Source organism: Mesocricetus auratus, unplaced genomic scaffold (genome assembly GCF_017639785.1).
Source record: "Mesocricetus auratus isolate SY011 unplaced genomic scaffold, BCM_Maur_2.0 Super-Scaffold_100008, whole genome shotgun sequence".
Taxonomy (NCBI): Eukaryota; Metazoa; Chordata; class Mammalia; order Rodentia; family Cricetidae; genus Mesocricetus; species Mesocricetus auratus.
The window spans coordinates 76,242,216-76,262,398 of record NW_024429192.1 but is presented as its reverse complement, the minus strand read 5'-3'; the positions used below and the strand labels follow the sequence as shown (position 1 = coordinate 76,262,398).

The 20,183-nt window shown below is 40.1% G+C and overlaps 1 protein-coding gene across 2 annotated transcripts; it reads left to right on the top strand.

The window, feature by feature from the left end:
• Positions 1-95: 95 nt before the first annotated feature.
• Efcab1 (EF-hand calcium binding domain 1) lies at positions 96-15,635 on the top strand. 2 transcript variants are annotated; one of them, XM_040751232.1, is made up of 6 exons: positions 96-258; positions 5,905-6,063; positions 6,710-6,814; positions 7,534-7,685; positions 8,050-8,154; positions 13,470-15,635. In XM_040751232.1, exons 1-6 carry the CDS (start codon positions 201-203, stop codon positions 13,527-13,529), a joined length of 639 nt encoding a protein of 212 aa, XP_040607166.1. In that variant the 5' UTR covers positions 96-200; the 3' UTR covers positions 13,530-15,635. The 2 variants fall into 2 exon arrangements, with proteins under 2 accessions (XP_040607166.1, XP_040607167.1); XM_040751233.1 differs by lacking the exon at positions 13,470-15,635 and having other exon boundaries at positions 7,990-8,109.
• The last annotated feature ends 4,548 nt before the right edge of the window (positions 15,636-20,183 follow it).

Sequence of the window (20,183 nt, the reverse complement as noted above, 5' to 3'; positions counted from 1 at the left end):
GGCCTCATTTACGACTTGCCTGCCTGCCCCCAGGAGCCAATTGGTGGCCCGCTAAAGCGTTGCCATGGCCACACGGTCTGTTAGGGCCACAAATGCTCAGAGCCAAGGCGTCTGAACCAGGCTGCCTCAGCCTGGAGCTCATGAAGGACCTGGCTCTGGGCTCCAGATGACACTGAGACCCACTTATATGAACACCGGCCATGAACCGAAAGAAACTGCAGAAGTTGACAGACACCTTAACTAAAAGTTGCAAACACTGTAAGTAAGAACCAAATTCTGGAGGATCCATGACTTCCGGACTAGGTCTCTTTGCTACCTCGTGTGGCCCTCCTGCTTCCACCAAAAGGGTTTCTTCACAGTACCCCTCAAGAGAAGGCTGCAGGAAAATCCCTTTTCTGCGGTGTCAGCTACTCATCCAGTCCCAGGATCTGTAGAACCCGAACAGATCACATGCATTTTATCTAGTGTGTTAACCCTGAGCTTCTTCACGCACATTCGCTAAATTCAAAAACCCTCTTTATTTGCCTTTATGTTAAAGAAGAATGATGCAGTGTCCTGGGAGGTGTGTGACTTTACTCTAGACGGGGGTCTAGAAAACCATAGAATCAAGAAGGTAGCAGGGCCCATGTATAGTGCCTTAACCTACTTTCTAGCTCTTTCTAGAGCAGAAGAACCTGTGAGGTCTGAGTTCTGGAAGTTTACTAAGTGCTCCCTTAGGGTAAAGAGTTATCCACTGCTGGGCACCTTTAAAAAAAGACACTTGAAGTTCCACAGCAACGTTTTAGGAGGAGGCAGGCTATTTGAAAGCTGCATTGCTCAGCAAATCAAGATGATAAGGAATCTGTGTCCAGTTTCAGGAGCTCAATTACCAATTGCTAAAGGGGTGTAAAGGCGAAGGAGATCCTCCAGGTGATCAGACACCCCAGCATTGTACCAAGACTGAAAAAACAGACTTGTCCTTGGGCTAAGAAGCTGTGTGTGGATATAGTTGGGTTGAGGACACTGTTGTCTGGTGTGAGGACTTACAAGTTGTGTGATGATTGAAAAGCTATTGGTCACTTGAGGAAAACAGAAAAGGTCTGCATATTCAAATCATCTCAGTTGTATGGAGATGTAGAAATGAATTTCTAATGGAGCTCTGGGGCCTACTTTCTTTTACATCATTAGTATTTGATATGTGTAAGAAATTATGTTATAGGGAATACAAGAGATCTCCAAAACAATTTGGGATATAGCCTTTGCCATTAATTGTCTTCCAGAACTTAAAAGTGAGACCATATTGCCTAAGACACCACACATTTGGGCACAGAATTTGTAGAAACTGAGCTGCAGCTGACTAGCTAGTCCCTGAGGACTACCTCTTATAATATCTTAAAGTGTTGTATCTTAAAGCTGCCATGGAGGAGGAGTGATGAGTTGTCCTACCAAGAGTAAACCCTATGAGCCAGCAAAAGGACAGACAGCAATGAGGCCACCAATGCTGCAATGGGGAAACTTTTATCTTGGGGCAACCAACAGCTTTTTATTTGAAATTATGGTCCACTAAATAGGAAAGAACTCTTGTCTGGTTCTGTAAACTTAGCCAGCTAACCATGCTTAGAGCAAATTGGGTGCCCTGCAGGAGAACCTATAAATGCCACTTTCCTAAACCAGTGTAATTTCTAACTGTGTTCTAAATAATTATTCTTACAGCCATGGATAAGTGTAGCTCTTGCTCTGCATCAAAGAAGTCTCTTTTTTCAACCAGTGAAGACTATTTCAGAATCCATAACTTTTTTTTTTTTTTTTTTTACGAGATAGGGTTTCTCTGGGCTGTCGGTCCAGCCCGGCCTCGAACTCACAGAGATCAGCCTGCCTCTGCCTCCCGAGTGCTCGGATTAAAGACGTGCGCCACCACTGCCCGGCCAGAATTCATAACTTTTAATAATGCAATGAGCTAGTGACTGAGAGGTGCCTAATCCTGATGGAAATGTCTGCAACAGAGGCTCAGGGGAAATCACAGAAGAGGGAGCAGAAAGCTTTTAAGGTCCAGAAGTCCACTGTGTCTACTACTAGATAGTATCCCATACGTGACCAGGATAGTGGAGTTCATAAAAATATAATTTTATGAACAAGAGAAGCATATGACGTCAGCTGACATGTCAACATGCACAGAGGAAATGGGTCCCGCACCTAGATAAAGAACTACAGTTGTTCAACGGCTGCTGAGAGACTGAGAATATCAGTTTTACTCAGGGAGCAGCTCCTGCATAGGTTGTCCACTCCCCCAAGAAATCATTACTAGACACATGCACATTTAAGTCTATTAGCATGCCTTTGTGTGTGTGTGTGTGTGTGTGTGTGTGTACAATAAAAAAGAAAAGGTAATTAATTTGGAAGGGATTAGGGGTCATGAGGCAAGGGGAAGAGGGACAGACAGTAGTGACACAGATGCAGTGTTCACATAGGAAGTAGTCAAAAGGTTTTAAAACTCAGTGAGCCACTTTTTCTTATGGATGACTGTTGATCTCAGTCATAAATTAAGCTAATATCACTTAAGTGACCTTTCTTTTGGGATGGAAACACAGCTCTTCATGTAGTTCTTCCCCAGCCACAAGCAGTTTTTAGTTTTCAGAGCTTTGCACAGTCACTTATGTGTGTTTCTATATCATCAGAAATGTGTTTAACATTTTAACTGTTTTCTATCTATGGTTCTTGGCATTAAGTTCAGAAGTCTTCTCTTATCCATGTGGTTGGGGGTGGAATTCAAGATGCCTACTCTTTGAGACATTGAGCATTACGTTCCCAATGTTTTTCCTAGCACATATATAGCTACCACATTTTAAGTTATTAATAAGGCACACTTAGACACTAGGTTAGGTTAGTTAATGACAAACAATAAAATATATTAGTTACAACAATATTCTGTAATAAAAGTCTGTATTTTTGGATTTCTTCCATTATTCTTACACTATAATAAGTGAAGTGAAGCTTCACACAGGAGGGGACTCTGCACATTCAGTATCATGCATCTGTCATGAAAAGAAATGTCCAGAACTTTGATCTTTCCCAAGTAAACCCTATACCAACTAAACACTAACTCCCCACTATGAATTTGATAACAGTACATACATCATATAAGTGGAACCATATTTTACCCTCTTTTTAACCACATTTAGGTCTAAAAACATGCTTGTTCAGTTTCCCTGTATTTCAAAAGAAATTAGAAAACAAGAACTGGTAAAGGAAAAAAAGGATTTATTTACTGCCTGGACAAGTCTGGGCGTGGGTGTATCTAACTTTTCTCCCAACATGCCTGTCAGCAGCTTTTAGTTTGTAGAAAGCCAAGAGACTGAGATTAGCACACAAGTAAATATATCTGTGAAACAGGTCTTTTCTTGGGGAGGAAGAGCATGTAGGCCCAGTTGTCTGTTGTCCCTATCCTCAGTTACAGGAATATACTTTTATTCAGTTCTAGGAAAGAAGCAGAAAGGCATCTCCAGGATTGTTCCTAGGACCAGCTCTGTTTTAGGTCCCCCCTTTCTCTCTCTCTCTCTCTCTCTCTCTCTCTCTCTCTCTCTCTCTCTCTCTCTCTCTCTCTCTCTCTCTCTCTCTCTCTCTCTCTCTCTCTGTGTGTGTGTGTGTGTGTTTGGTTCATCTCTGTTCTAGGTCCTTTGTCTCTGTGCTAGGTCCATCTCTCTCTGTGCTAGGTCCACCATCTCTGTGCTAGGTGAATCTCTCCCTGTGCTAGACGATCTCTATACTAGGTCCATCTCTCTCTGTGTTAGGTTCATCTCTGTTCTAGGTCTTTGGCTCTATATTAGGTCCATCTCTGTCTGTGCTGGATCCACCATCTCTGTGCTAGGTCCATCTCTATACTAGGTCCATCTCTGTCTGTAGTAGGCCTATTTCTGTGCTAGGGCCATCTCTCTCTGTGCTAGGTCGATTTCTATACTGAATCCATCATCTCTGTGCTAGATTCATCTCTTTACTAGGTCCATAATCTCTGTGCTAGGTCCATGTCTGAGCTAAGTGTAGGGAAGTAGTGTATTGTACCTTTTCTTTGAAAGTCAGCTTCAAGCTGAGACTCTTGCATGCCTGTTAAAGGCATTCATTTTGCAAATGAAAAACAGATTTGATAGTGAATAAAGAGGCATAAGTGGTTCCCTTTACATTATGCTTTCCAACATTGTGGCCTCAGCATGAAGCCAGGGTTATGCTTTCCTTCTGTTTTCCACTTATCTTAATGCCAATGCAGCTTGTAACAACACTTAAAAGCCAGTATTCCACTGTTTGGTTATATCACATTTTGTTTAAACACTCATCTGTCACTGAACACTGGTTTGCTCCTTTTGCCTTTGTGAATGATGCCACTGTGAACACTGGTGCATATGCACATGGCTGAGTTCCTTCTCTCAGTTCTCTAGCATGTGTATGCTGAAGTAGAATAATTGGATCACACCGTGTTTATTTCTAGGGACTGGCATACTCTTTTCCACAGTAACTTAGAGCTCATGTAAAAATCTTAACCATTATATTAGTTTCTACTATTTACTTATCATTTGTTTTGTTTTTCTGAAGTTTTAAGTTTTCTCTTAAAATGTAATTCTTAAAATCAGAAAACCATCCTGAGTGTTGTGGCATGTAGGAGAAGTGTAATTTCTCTATTTTCTCTTGCACAGAGGCATTGTCCTTATGTATGAAAATATTCAACTATATTTTTCTGGATTTAAATAAAATTTCCCCATCTCCGATTCATATTTCAAATTTAAATTCACTTATATTCTTTTTAATAAACTATATTTTAAATTTTTTCATTTGCTACTGTTGATGGTGTTGGTGTTGCTGCTGTTGTATAAGTGTGGTGTGTGTGTGTGTGTGTGTGTGTGTGTGTGTGTGTGTTCAGACTCCAACCACCAGGCCTCCATGGCAAGCAATGTTTGTTTATTTGTTTGTTTATTTGTTTGTTTACTTGTTTGTTCTTACCAGCTGAGGGGTTGGGGATTTAGCTCAGTGGTAGAGCACTTGCCTAGCAAGCGCAAGCCCCTGGGTTTGGTCCTCAGCTCTGGAAAAAAAAAGAAAGACAAAATAACAAAAAGACCAAAAAAAAAAAAAACCAAGGTAACTAATTGTTCTTACCAGCTGAGAAATGTTGCCAGCTTTCATTTATGTTCTTAATGCCAGTAAGTATTCATTCTCACTCTGCCTGCCTCATTCCCTCTCTCTGTCATATTCTCTCTCTGTCTGTGTCTCTTTCTCCTTCCTCTTTCGTGTGTGTGTGTTAAACTAAAAAGAAATCCTTCTACCAGAGTAATCCTGAATTGTTTTTTGTAAATGTTCACACACTTGGAGAAGAACCATACTGATTGTTAGAACATGCTTAAAATTCCTTTATTAGAAAATAAATACATCTTATTTTAATGTTCTGCTTTATAAATTTACCAGGCCTAAACTGAAATGATAATGATTACACAGATATTTCAGAGGGTATATTTCCATGGAAATGCTTGCTTGTAGCTGCTATAAACACCTACCATCAAATGTTTGCTGCTGCCAGCTGTCTGAAACAACACAAGTATGATTTGCCCTCTGTCTGCTCTGTGAAGTCTCGAACATGACACCACGGTCATCTGGATCATGTGGTTGCTATCTTCTTTCATTCTAAATGTGATGGGATCTATTTCTATTTAGCATTTGGCTCCAGCAGGAGTAACCTACCTTCTGTTAGTGAATAATGTGACTTAGACACCATCTTCCTTTAACTCTAAGTCTGTGACTCAGAATACACTTTAAAATTTTAAATTCTAACCAAATATTGCATGAATGAGTTTATGTGTTCAAAATCAAAAGCATCTAATGCTTGGTTGTTACCTCCAAGTCTCTCAAAGTGTACTTCTGTTGTATGTCCATTTTGATCTTTTACAGTTAATAAATTTGAAGTGAACTGTCTTATAACACTTTTCTATAACTTGGTGGGAGACGTAGCTGAAAAGCAAGGGGTAGTCATTGGACTAGATCGAAATGCATTCCGGAACATCCTGCATGTGACATTTGGAATGACAGATGACATGATTATGGACAGAGGTAAGATACACATGTGAGTGAAACTGTCAAATTCAATTGTAATTTTAAAAAGTTTAAGTTTGGTTATGCTCTTGGGAGAAATCTCATGCTTTAGATTCCCAATTTCATTTGAATATATATATGAATATATTTCAATCTTCCAAAATTTTTGGAGAAATAATCAGTCTATTTCTTTTGTTGTTTAGAAAGAGACCAAAGTTGTGTTGGGTAGCTAGCTGTTATACAAAAAAAACCTCATAGTGTTCTGCTTCTACTTAAATTTCCTTACATACTAGAAAATACTCAATAACAGTTAAGAAGTACTCCCACCATGTAACAGCATTGCTTGTCCTGACGAATAAAAACATACAATTATTTTTATTAAGAAGCTTAAGTATCTAATAACTAAAATGTTTAATATTCCCATGTATTATTATTCACCCATATTTTATATATTAAGAATATTATTTATACCCATAACATATGAAGAGAAAGTTGAATATGTAATTAAAAGAATTTTCTCAGGTTATGTGTCTCAGTTTATTTTGTCAAATGAAGGTATGGGGACCTGGGTCTTGAAACAGCTATGAAATGGTGATGTTAGGCTTGATGTATTTATTATTTAGGACTAAAATCCAATACAATTTTTTTCATTGTGTCTTTTTAGTATTTCGGGGTTTTGATAAAGACAATGATGGCTGTGTAAATGTTTCTGAGTGGATTCATGGATTATCACTGTTTCTTCGAGGAACTTTAGAAGAAAAAATGAAATGTAAGCCTTCAGATAACCTGCTAGTTTATACATTATGGCAAACATAGCAGAAGTTTTTAAATAACTGTTTTCAATAAAGTGGGTTTTCTTTGGTTGGTTAGTTCGGTAGTTGGTGAATCCTCATTGGTCATTTTTATGGAGCAAATTACAGTCAATAAAGAATGAAAGTATATTAATTAACAGGGAAAATCAAGCAATTTAAGGAGTGTCATCAAAGGAGGCAGCACAGGTTTGATATACATTTTGGCTATGTATTGTTTTAATACATAGCTTACATTGCTTGATTACAAACATTAAACCAGAAAACATAATTTAAGTTTTCTAGCTCTTAAATGATTCTCAACTAATGGAGTCATACTTCATTTAACAAAATGAATGTAAACGCACAATTGATTTTCCTTGTTTCCAGTCAGTAATGCTCATGTTAGCACTGCGAGGAGTTTCTTTTCATAGTCAGTTAAAGACACATGTAGAGGGGAATGAGAATATTTCCCTACTGTACACTAACATTCCCACAAAAGTCGACTAGTAACAAGCTCAGAACTAAATAATGCAGCAATAAGACATGCCTTCTCCCTGACTGCTTTGTCAGAAGAAAATGCCACCTTAGTGTTAATCTCAAACACACACACACACACACACACACGCACGCACACACGCACTCACACACACATGCATGCACACACACACACTATATATATATATTTTTTTTTCTTTAGACTGCTTTGAAGTGTTTGATCTGAATGGCGATGGCTTCATTTCAAAGGAGGAGATGTTCCACATGCTGAAAAACAGCCTTCTCAAGCAGCCCTCTGAGGAGGACCCTGATGAAGGGATTAAAGATTTGGTTGAAATTACACTGAAGAAAATGGTAAGGATGAGTAACTTAAAAGTTTTATGTTGGAACGTATAGTCAATGTGTGGGGGTAGCAGTAAGAATTCAGTGGTGACGACTTTCAGCGTTCTGTTTAGTTAAAGAAAAACTGACTTTTGCTTTAGTGGAATATTTTCTGTGAGCTGCAGGTGTGGGTTAGTGAGAGAGCTCTTGCCCAGCATGTGAGAGGTTCTTGATGGCATGCTCTATAACTCCCTGCCCCTCACCACACATTACAAAACTTTATTTTTCAACTTCCCAACCTAATCTCTTGTTCTTCTGCCAATACCTGACTGAAAAGGAGTGTGCATTTGCAGCAAGAGTACCATGTGCTCACTGACCCAGGCTGCTCACCTCTTAGGACCAAGACCATGATGGGAAGCTGTCCTTTGCAGACTATGAGAAATCAGTGAGAGAAGAGACTCTTCTGCTTGAAGCCTTTGGGCCATGCCTGCCTGATCCAAAGGTAACAATATTACTTTCTTTTTGTTGAATCAAAAACTAATTTGAAACAGGACTTTCTCAGCTTGGTATATAGTAGCCAGAAGGATGTGAGCATAGAAATATCCCCAGAGAAGTGACAGTTTACCTCTGTACTGTTACATCTAATATGCATTAATCCATATTAGAAAGATTTAATGAGGCTCAATGTGTGTCAAAAACCCAGAACAGTGGTTTAGTGGCTCCAGTGGAGGAAAAAAGCAACATGGAAGCTGTTACACATCATTGCAATAAGTATAATATCATGATGATAAGATGTAATGATTTGCATGGCACTTCTACCATGCCAGGCAATGTCATAAGCACAATACCTCATATCATCTAATTTTCAGATGAGAAGATAGAATCAGAGGATTAATGCATTTTATCAAAGCTAACTTAACTAATCAGTGGAGTAGCAGGATGGATATGCTGGTCCACAAAGAGCTATGCAGAGTGTATTAACAGGCGGGTAAAAGAACATCCACAGCATCTAGACCACAAGAAGACAGGAAGGCTTATCCAAAGAACCAGGTTTCAAACGAAAAATGACCAGGTAAAAATGGGAGAAGAAATCCTGGCAAAGGAAATGACATGTGTGTGAAAGAAAGTGAGGAAGGAAGGGAGCAGGAAGTGTATTACAAGAGGACCTGGTATATACTTGGCTAGATTTAAAGTAGCAGGTGCCTACAAAGACTATGACCTCCACAGCCTGCATTTGTCTGGACAGTGATAAGGATGTGTATGTATTGCAGTCTATGAATATCCCCACCCTGGAACACTGGTTTGTATCTCTGATCTTCTAAAAGTTCCTGGTTCCTACAAAACTTCAATCACTCCTGCCAATGCCACCTAATGGTGTCCTGTTTCCAGCAATTTCAATAATCTGAGAACCATGCTTTGTTTCTCCTGGCACTCTGAGCTCCTCTTTCAGAATTTAGCCTTAAATATGGACCATTCCAGTGGCCACCATCACCTCTCTGGTCTGAATTATTAGCTTTCTTACTCCCACTGTTTTCCCCCTACTGTCTTTCCCCTGCTACACCAACTATATTTGAAAATACAGATTGCAACATGCCCCAGTTTTGTCCATACCCACCAGTGAGATCTCCAGATACAGATTCTGTATTCTGTCTCTCCAGAAACATCTCTTCTCCTTCCACATTTGTCAGGCCATTGGAATAGGGGCAGTTAACTCTGTGCTCTTCCCTTCCTGCCTTACCATGCTGTGTCCTTCCCCACCTCTTTACAAGCCTCAGGGTCCTAGTCACCCAAGATCACTAGACTTATTAGATCATACAGACAGCCTTTGTCACCTTACCCCTGCCTCTCCGTGCTCCAGCTTGCTTTTGTTTCTTTGTACTCTTTCCTACACAGTATTTATTTGTATGCACATGGTCTCACCACATAAATGGGAGGGTTCTTGTCTGTAGAGAGCTATGTAGAGTGTAGTAACAGGAAGGTAACAGAACATCAACAGCATCTAGACCACAAGGAGACAGGAAAGAAATCAGAAGAGGGATTCTTTTTATGATGTTTTTGCACAACTAATGTATTGAGTGCACAGAATAGATGCCTAGAAAACATGAACATATTAATGGAGACATGGATGGATGGATAGAGGGATGAATGGACTATCTTTGAGGTCCCTGGGGGAATTTTTGAGTCTGTCTCCCTCCCCTGTTCAGAAAGTACTTAGTCATTCTCTTCCCTACATCCTCAGGTTATTCCCTGCAAATAAAACCTTCCCATTAAAATTCTAAAGATTTTTGCATCTTAAAAACAAACCAAGGAGCTGGAGAAATGGCTTAGCAATTAAGAGCAAGTGCTTCCCTTATATATGACTTCAGTTTGGTTCCCAGTGCCCACATCTGCCTGTAACTCCTGCTCCAGGGAAAGCTGATGCCTCTGACTTTAGCAGGCACCCAAACTCATGTCAATGTTCACACACACACACACACACACACACACACACACACACACACACACACACATACACACAGAGAGAGAGAGAGAGAGCTAAAATGTGTTATCAATAACACATCAGACCATTTATTCTTCCAAACAAAATGTATGAAATGTATGAACATGGATAGCACCTGAACTTCTAGCCAGGGTAAAGATTTCTCTTTGCTAGTGTCTGTTAGGATTCTCACATACAGGGGTTGTAAGTCTGCAGCTGTTAATTTTTAGGTGGTTCATGTATACCACCAGTAAACCAGACCCTAGTTTCTTCTACCTCAGTCAACTGATCACAGGTCTACATAGGGTCTACAGTACATGCTTGGGAACATATCACACTGGAACAGTAGTAGAAACAGAGGCTTTGGAGCAACTTCTTCATATAACTTGCTTATGCTTGCAGGACCTGGTTAGTCTGATCATGTATGTACCATGTCCAGTTGATAATGGATTGCTGCTGTACACACCCTTCTTTATGCCTTGATGAATCAGATAACACCCAGCTCAGGACTCATAGTAACTTGGTGGCCCACTGCCAAATGTTCATTTTCCACTAAGGCACAATAGTGGGCTGAGAGCTATCTCTCAAAGGGAGAGTACTAGTCTGCAGATGATGCAGAACCTGCCTACAAATTCACAAAGGTCTCTGTGATTCACCTCTAGGGCCTGCTAAAGGCTCCTAACAGCATCAGTATCTGCCACTGACATCTCAAGTACCATTGGGTCTGCTGGATCATATGCTTCAGATGGTAGCGCAGACCACATAACAGCCTGTACCTGTTGAAAAGCATTCTCCTCCTCAAGGTCCCACTGAAAGCCAACAGATTTACAAGTCACTTAGTATATACTCCCAAGTAACACATCCAAGCAACGAATCTGCCATTTCCAGAATCCAAATAGACCTCCTGTATGTTGGAATTCTTATTTTGGTGGTGGCAGCAGCTGAATACAATAACTTGTCTTTCACCTTAAAAGAAATATCTCTGCATGCCCCACACTATGGCACTGCTAAACATTTCAGTGAGGTAGAAGGTCCTTGAATTCATTTCCCATTCTCTGATACACATGTGTTTTCAACAAGACCAAAGTGGTTGCTACCTGCTATTCATTTGGTCCCATCTGCATATTGTCTACATTACTGTGGACTACTGTAGTATTTTGTGAAAGAAACAAGTGATCAAGATCCCTTCAAACTAAGTTATGACACAGAAATGGAACATTAATGTATCTTTGAAGTAAAACTAAAGGTATACTGCTGGTCTTGCCAACTGAAAGCAAAAGGCTTCTGGTTGTCTTTATAGACAGATACCAAGAAAAAGGCATTTTCTGAATCAATAGCTGCATACCATGTACCAGCAGATGTGTTGATCTCTTCAAGTAAGGACATTGCATCAGGAGTCACTATTTGTTTAAATTTTTGATAATTAACTGTCATTCTCCATGAACCATGTCTCTTTTGCCCTGGCCAGATAGGAAAACAAAGGGAAGAATTAATCCACCAACCCTGCACCTTTCAAATCCTTGATGGTGGCACTAGTTTCTGCAGTTCATGAGATTATAATACTGTCCTAAGCTCACTATTGTCTCTGGCAGAGGTAACTCCAATGGCTTCCATTTGGCGTTTCCAACCATAAGCCCTCATTCCACAGGTCAGAGAAATAATGTGAGAATTGTGCCAACTTCTAAGAATTTCTAACCCAATTATACATTCTGGAACTAGGAAAATAACTACAGGATGAGTTTAGGATGTACTAGACCTATTGTGAGTTGTACTTCAGCCAAAACTCCATTAATCATCTGACTTCCATAATGGATTGTCACAATGCTTCTTGAAGTTTCCAAAAACCAGTGTCAATTCTGAACCAGGATCCAATACAGCAATGAAAGTCTAATTGTCTCCTTTTTCCCAGTGTATAAAGGTCCTAAGTCTCTCTGGGGAAGCATTTGAGAAAGGCTAACAGTAAAACTCTTAGGTATTTTAACAAAGACTTGACTGTCCCTTCATTCAAGGGGTTCTGTGTCTGTAAACTGACTCAAGTCTGGAAACTGGTTCACAGGCCTTTTGGCAAAATCCAATGTAGCCTTTTTTCACTTATCTGAGAAATTTCTGCATATACAGATCAAACAAAAATGTAGTAGGCTTCTTATCTATTTTTGACTGGAAACATCATGACCAATTAACCAGTATCAAAGATCCATACAAGTTATTCCGCCATAAAAATCAATTTGCCCATGCTACTCATTATGTGACAGGCATCAGAGACATTGCTTTGCCTATGCTGCCTATTACAATAACTAAAATCACCTTGTCTTTAGTGATTTCAGTGATACCTACTTTTAGGCTCAATTAAACCCAATACATTTAAATTCATACAACTGAGCAGCAGTGTCTCTGACTCCAAGGAAAGGGTGAAGACAAAAGTCCTTGAATGTGTTAATGCCCCTCTCACCATTTTGCATAATATAGGAAGGATTAGTGAAGAACATGTCTTCTGGGCCTTCTCATTATGGAGGATAGGGTTCTACACAGCATAGCCACTCTAGCATTGCGATTTCCCTGAACATCAGCACTATGCCAAGGGATATCATACACCTCCAGCTCCCTTTCAGGAGGGCATCTTTGACAAATGCCCTGTGTCACTATTCAAACAGATGTTTGAAACTTTTTCTTAACTCTTTGAGCTTTAATATTAAACCTAGAATCTCCAATTAGATGGCTGTATTAGTATCAAAAAACTCAGCCTGATCTAGTTCTATGTTCCTTTATACTTCTGTTGCTCTAGAACAACTCCTGGCACTAATATCTGTATTAGTCAGGGGTCCCTAGAGAAACAGAGCTGATTAAATATATATGATATTTATTAGAGTGGCTTATGATCTGTGTTCCAACTGAATACATATGGTATTTATTAGATTGGCTTATGTCTGTGATCCAACTATCTAATAATGAGTGTCCTCTAATAGAAAGTCCAAGGATCACAAACCTTGATGTCTCAGCTGATCTTCACTATCCATTGGAATCCCAAAGTAGTAGGCTCCACTCTCAGTGAAGCCATCAACTCTCCGGGGAGACTGGGAGCAAGGAGATAACACAAAGGAGTGTCCCAGATATAAAGTGGGGTTCCCAACCTCAAATAATCCAACCAAGAAAAATCTTTTACCCAGCAGCTTGGATTTTAGTTAATATTGGATATAATCAAGGTGAAAACCAAGAGTAGCTATCATGCCCACCTTCTCTGGGAACCTGTCTCTACAGACATTAGAGAGACATACAGATTGCTTTGTTTTGTTCTGTCTCTTTTTTAAGTCTATACTAAGTTCAACACTTTTATCTTACAGAGCCAGATGGAATTTGAAGCCCAAGTATTCAAAGACCCACATGAATTCCATGATATGTGAATTCCAAAATGTACTGTATTGAGTAAGTCAAAAGGAGCCACATTAAGTTCATCTGTCCTTCTCAGCTCAGGAGATGCTGTAGTGAGATTCCATTCATTTGTACGTACCTTAGTCCAGGCCTTCTTCAGAGATGCTGGGTTTGGCAGGAGAGGTTGACATTGCTAAAGCTATTTTACTACATGGGCTATTAAGACACATACCTGTCAAAAACCTCCAGATTAATCAAAGCAATGAACAAATTATATAGTCATCCCCTATGGATACAAACAGTCTTCATGTCAGAAATAGTTTGAGTATACACGGAAATATTGTTGAAACTATGGAGCTTCCTTCATAGCAATAAGTGTTGAAGATGATACCCACAGAATAAGAACATGGCAGGCACTAGGGGCTATAGCATATGAAGGACAATGGAGCCTGTTTATTATGCTTTCTTCTGTTACATGAGGCTTTACCTTGCCAGCTCACAGGCATTGCAGGGCAAAGATTGTGTCACACATACCTTTCATGGCCACCATGGCAGTTACCCTTTTGCATATAATGTGCCCTCAATAAATATTTGAAATTGAATTACAAACAGTAAAGTGCTGTACAATTACCTCCTGTCCAACAGAGAGAGAGAGACAGAGACAGACAGACAGACAGACCGAGACAGAGAGACAGACAGACAGACCGAGACAGAGAGACAGAGAGACAAAGAGGAAGAGAGAGGAGCCAGAGAGAGGAGCCAGATCTGCTGTGTCCATAGGCCCAGCTTTCAATTAATCTCTGGAGGCATAGCAGACCCCCACATTGCAGTCAGATCCAATGACCCTCTCTGCTCTGGCTTCTAGTGTCACACCACTCTAACCTTACTGTAGTCCCTTCGCCACCACCATATTCAATGCCATCCATGTTATGGTTCCATACTGCCTGAATTTCCAGTCTACAACCTACTACTGGAATCATGTCATATTACATTCTATGTTGCCTGCCAGCTGTGGCATCTTAGACTCCTGTGGGTGCTGTGAGAATAAATGTGGCACTGAAATAGCTCCTCTCCCCAGGTTTCTGTAAGCTCCCTAATGCCCCTTGGTACTCACAGGAGAGTAACTGAGAGGGCCAACAATGTGTTACCTACTCATGCAGTATAAGAGCTCTAGATAACATGTCAAAAATGAAGTTCCCTTTCTTGTTATATATGCATTATTGATTTTGTGCAAAGGTTATATGGTATACAAAGAATTGACTGTTACTAATAAGTGCAAAACACAATTCTGTGAAATTAACTATGTTGATATAAGGGGCTTTGCATTAGTGTTCTCTCTATGACAGTTATAAATAATAAAGCAAACATTTTTTATATTTCTATTTTCATCCATTCATTCATTGGGAAATGACAGCCAAAATTATGTGTAATTAAGGTGTACATATGTGTATTTGTGTATACGTCTAAACAATTACTACTAAAAGTTAAGTAACATACTTGTCAACACATATCTGTTTAGCTTGAGTGCAATCTGCCCTCATGGTAAGTTTCAGGTGTATCAACTGTGTTTTCTGTTGAATAACTGAAACCCAGTACACCTTGACTAACACGCACTCCCTTCCACTTATTGGTGGTCACAACTCCCCACCACTTTCTGCTGCCATGAGATTCTTGACTTTGAATTCACATAAAAATGAGATTCTAGAGCTGAGTGTTGGTGGTGCAAGTCTTTAATTCCAGCACTCAGGAGGCAGAGGCAGGTGGATCTCTGTGAGTTCAAGGCCAGCCTGGTCTACAGAACGAATACCAGGACAGCCTCCAAAAAAAAATACAGAGAAACCCTGTCTCAAAAAACCAAAGAAAGAGAGAGAGAGAGAGAGAGAGAGAGAGATTCTATAGCACTCATTTTCTCCTGTGTGAGGCATTTTGTGCTTTTGTAATGTCCAACTTATCTACAGTATCACAAATGATATAAATTTTAAAAGCTGAGTATCATTCCATTTCAAAAGTATATGAAATAAATGGCTGTCGATCATGATATTACCTTTTTCTATTTGTCTAATGACAGGTTGTTTTGTAGCATGTTTGTTTATTTGTATCATGTCAATGCTGTGGAATAAATGCAGGATTCCAGTGTGTCTCTGTGTAATAGATTTGATTTCATTTCGTAGCTCTGTTTCCACTTTGCTGCACTCTTTTCCATGATGGTTGTCCTAATGCACGTTTCTACCAATGCCATGAGGGCTCTTTCCCATAACCTGTGTGCATATTTTTGCTATTTTTGTGGACCCTTCTAATGTTAGCCACTAAAATTGGGGAGGTGACAGCGTATTATGGTTTGGATCTGTGCTTCCTTGGAATGTGGCAACCTTGAGCATTTATTTTTATGTATTGTTGGTTGATTGTATATATTTGCAAAACATAAAGTTGGGGCCCTTGTTCAGTTTGCCATCTCATCTTCTTGTGTACTTGTGGTTCACCGAAAACTACTTCACTAGCTTAAGAAACTATAAAGCTTCAAAAATGTATTGACTAATATTCTGGCGTGTCTGCATTCACTTCTCCACACTTGCAGGCTTGCGTGTGATTGCATTGAAACTGCATCTCTGCCCTGAAACTGCATCTCTTCCAGATGCTGCATTGGGAACCCTTTCAGGTTGTTTAGTGTTTGTCCACAGTTGTTTTGTGTTCCATGTTTCAGAGCCACAGGCAGCATTGTATCACTGATCATTGTGTACATTTAAGTTATTCTAGTGTTTGACTAATGGTGAGAAACTTATAGGCTCATCTCACGGGCCTCACCACTGACTCTCTTTGAAGGGTTTGAAAAGTAAATTGTTTCATTGAAGTTATGTGTGGTCCTGTGGTTCTCACAAAGTTGCTCCTGGCCTATGAGAATATCAACCTCATTGATAAGAGCAGACTTTCCATTTCCCTCCCCAAAACCCTGGATAGTTTGCATCATTTATCTTATCACTAGAGCTGTTCTCTGCATGTCCTAGTTTGCTTTCTACTGCTGTGATAAAGTCCATGACCAGAATCAATTTGCGGGGGAAGGGGGTTTATTTCATACTACACTTCCAGGTAGCCATCCATCAGTGAGAGAAGTCAGGGTAAGGACTCAAGCAGGAACCTGGATGGAAGAAATGAAGCAGAAGCCATGGGGGAATGCTGCTTACTAGCTTTCTCCTCATAGATTGCTCAACCTGATTTCTTATATCACCCTGAAACACCTGTCCAGGGGTAGCACTGTGCACAGTGGATTGGGCCCTTCCACATCAATCATTAATCACAAAAGTGTCTCACAGACTTGCCTGTAGGCCCATTTTACAGAAGCATTTTCCCAGTCCTAGTTCCAGGTGTCACTGGTTTGTGTCAAGTAGACCAAAACCTAAATAACATACTGCATCTAAATTTTGATTGATTCTATATTGAGTTCCAAGTGAATAGCCCTCCTTTTAATGTAACTTTTTTTAATGTGACTAAAATGCCTTAAGTAAAGTCAGTGCACCTTCAGATGATGCTGACACATGAATCAAAGGGCACATGTACCTTGTCCTTTGGCTTCCCAGTATTCATGGAAGCACACCCTTTATGCTCCCATTACCATGTGAACAAATTTTGTCTTGTTACTACATCAAAGTTATTAGATTCTCTTAATTTTATTGCAGTGGCAACTCCAATGATTTCTAACAAACATCTCTTCACATGATACCAGGCATATCTAAACACACAGGGTTCTTTTGGAGGACCAGCTTTCTCCCTTCTGGCCCATCCCAAGACACATCTGTTGCTGCTCAGCTTGACCTGACTTACTATCAGAGAACAGCCAGCATTCAGGCTAGTCCCTGGTCTGCCCTGGGGTGACTGAGTTAGGATAATGGAAAGCATTTACAACTAGACAGTTTGGAGTATCATTCTATTTACCTTAAAGCTTCAGCTTTCCCTTTCCTGCTCTGTTCTTTAGAATTATCAAAAAGCCACCCTTGGCCCCTCTAGGATAAAAACACATTACCCCACAAGTAACACAAAGACTCTCATTGGAAAAGTACTTTTTGGTACCTACAGGATTTGCAAACCACCACTGAAAACTGGTAGCCCTGCATTCTTCCCCACAGATATCTCTGTGTACAAGACAGTACTTGCAGGAAACTAGGCCTCAATTGCTCACACCATGAAGTCATCCAACATGCATTAGTTTACCACTTTCTGTGATACAATGAGAGTCGATGTGGTCTAATTCAGTTGTCTGGACTCTCATCTTTTGTGTGAATGATGACCTCATATCAGGCATTGGCTGTATCATTACCTATCATAGGGTTCATGGATGGTGACCCCTCCCCTTCAACACACAGGTGTATTCATTTAAACCAAATGTTGATAAGAGGAATTAAAATCAAATATGGTACAAGCATGGCAAATAAGTTCCACATCTGACATGTTAGTGGCTCCTCAGGAATCATCATAACTCTTGCCAGACCTAATGCTCAGTTCTCACTAACTGAACAAAAGAAGTTTGATAATTGTGCTCATGGGAGGGGAATTACACAGAGAGGGTACAGAGGGGGTTGGAAGGGAGAAGGAAGGAGAGAGAAGAGAAATAAGTGGGGAGAGTAGAGAGGGAGAATAAGAAAGCCAGAGGTATGGCCCACCAGTGTACAATTTAAAGTTTGAAAAGTTAGTGAGGCAGGTAGTCACAGGAGATATCTTCCAGTGTGTGTTATCACTCAGTTACCAAATCAATTACATATGGAGCACATCTCAGGGAACATGGGGAATGTAAAAGCCATCAACATTGAGATGCTTTGGTCAGGGTAGCATCACCCTTGGGTAGCAGTTGGTAATTTATAACTTTATATCTCTTGCCTCCTATCTAGTTTTGCCAGGAAAATATTATCACCCTTAAGACATACATCCTCTTGTTTACTTTTACTTTCTTCGTGCCTACTCAGTTCCACACTGGCCCTATTATGTAGCCCTTGACAGACAGGCTCACTGGAGCAGGGGCTTGTTGGCTTAATAAGTATTTGAATGAAATACGGTCTGCTTCCCCCCTTAAAGTGAGGTGCAGTTTCCAATCTTCTTTCCACAAGTGGAGGGATATTGAGGTCTTTGCTGCTAGGAGTTGTATCACAAGGAGTCTGGAACTATGAATGGCCCATGAGGCTGAAAGCAGAGAATACAAAAATCTTCTTGGGAGTTAGAATCTTCTGCAAGGAACCGTCTGCCACCTCCACAAGCAGGAAAATACAGAACAGATTAGAATATACAAGCCATTGTGGAAATATTTCTTGGTGAATGCTTCATAAATATGCCACACAGCCTCAACTCTGCTTTCTACTCCACATTATCTCATCAATTTCCCACAAAAAACAGGAAGGTGGTAACATTATTGATTGCTTTCAGGCACAGATTGGGAAAGCTGGGCTTAGGTTAACCTCAAAATTTGATATTTGTCCATGACTGGCAATGAACATGCTCAAGATTTAGACTGTGGCTGTTGAGTTCTGACACTGAATAATTGTCTGAAGGAGCATGTACTCCTGTGGTCTCATGCCTCCTAATTGTGATCACAGAATAGTCTATATTCCTGAAGAATATGCAAATATATCCTTAAGGCTGCAGTTGGTGGCTGCATTAAAATACACATGCAATGGCAATCATAGCCTCTCCTTACCTCAGCACCTCTTCAGATTTCTTACTAGGAACCTAGCATGAAGCTGTGCCTGTGCCTTACAAGGCTTCCAGAGGAGTTGATAGCTATTCAGTGGTCCCCAGGCTTTCATTGCCTTGGTGAATACAAAGCCAGTCAACAGACAATGAAAAGAGAAGATAGCCTGGGCCATTGCTGGATTTTGGAAAATTAGAGAAGTTAAATTGGACTCCTCTATTAAAGGACAGGAAATATGCCTTTATAGCCAGTCATTGGTGATAACAGAAGGATTCTATCTGGAGAGGAAGATGACAAAAACAAGAGGCTTTGAGGACTAATTCTCAAACACCAGAAACTGTGGTAGGGTGTTTACTCATGCCAGTAAGAAGTCAAAGATACTAGTAATGAGTACAGTTTAAAAACCCCCAGTTCAAACTTTAATGTATCACGAAGGATGTAGCTCAGTGTAGAACACTTTCCTAGCGTGGCAGGAGGCATGTGGATTTTATTCTTACCACAACAAAAACAAAATAGGTCAAAGTGATTAAATGTGATTTTTGCACTGACCCCAGTGTATATTACAGAGAAATAAATAAAATGTATGGTTTGTAGGAACCCGTATAAATCGAAAAGCCTACATGAACTTATACACAAGTTAATGAATGCCACTGATCCAAATCTGGGCTCCAGTCTTCTTGCTAAAGTCTTAATTAGGTAGTATTCATTTCATCAAGAAATACAAGCCACTGCACTCCATGGATTTCTAATTACTTGACGTTGTATTTTAGCCATTTAAATGTAGAAGAAAGTCCAACAGACCTGGAACACTTATACACCAGGAAGTGAGCAGACTCCCTTTTTCCAGGTCCCTGGAATTATGTCTGAATTTCCAGATGATACATACATACTTCTGCCATTGCAACTAAATGGAAAAGCATGTGCAAAAGGGTTTCTTCCTGCCTTCAAGGAGTGCAACGCAGGAAATTACAGTGGTGGTTGTCTTGTGAAAGGAGGGGAAAGAAAGAGCAGAAAG

Excerpts from the sequence above, each read along its gene's own strand:
- Efcab1 (XM_040751232.1), top strand. The coding sequence starts at position 201 with ATGAACCGAAAGAAACTGCAGAAGTTGACAGACACCTTAACTAAAAGT. Across the intron at positions 259-5,904 it reads AACTAAAAGTTGCAAACACT|TTAATAAATTTGAAGTGAAC; the intron begins GTAAGTAAGAAC and ends GATCTTTTACAG. Across the intron at positions 7,686-8,049 it reads AAATTACACTGAAGAAAATG|GACCAAGACCATGATGGGAA; the intron begins GTAAGGATGAGT and ends CTCACCTCTTAG.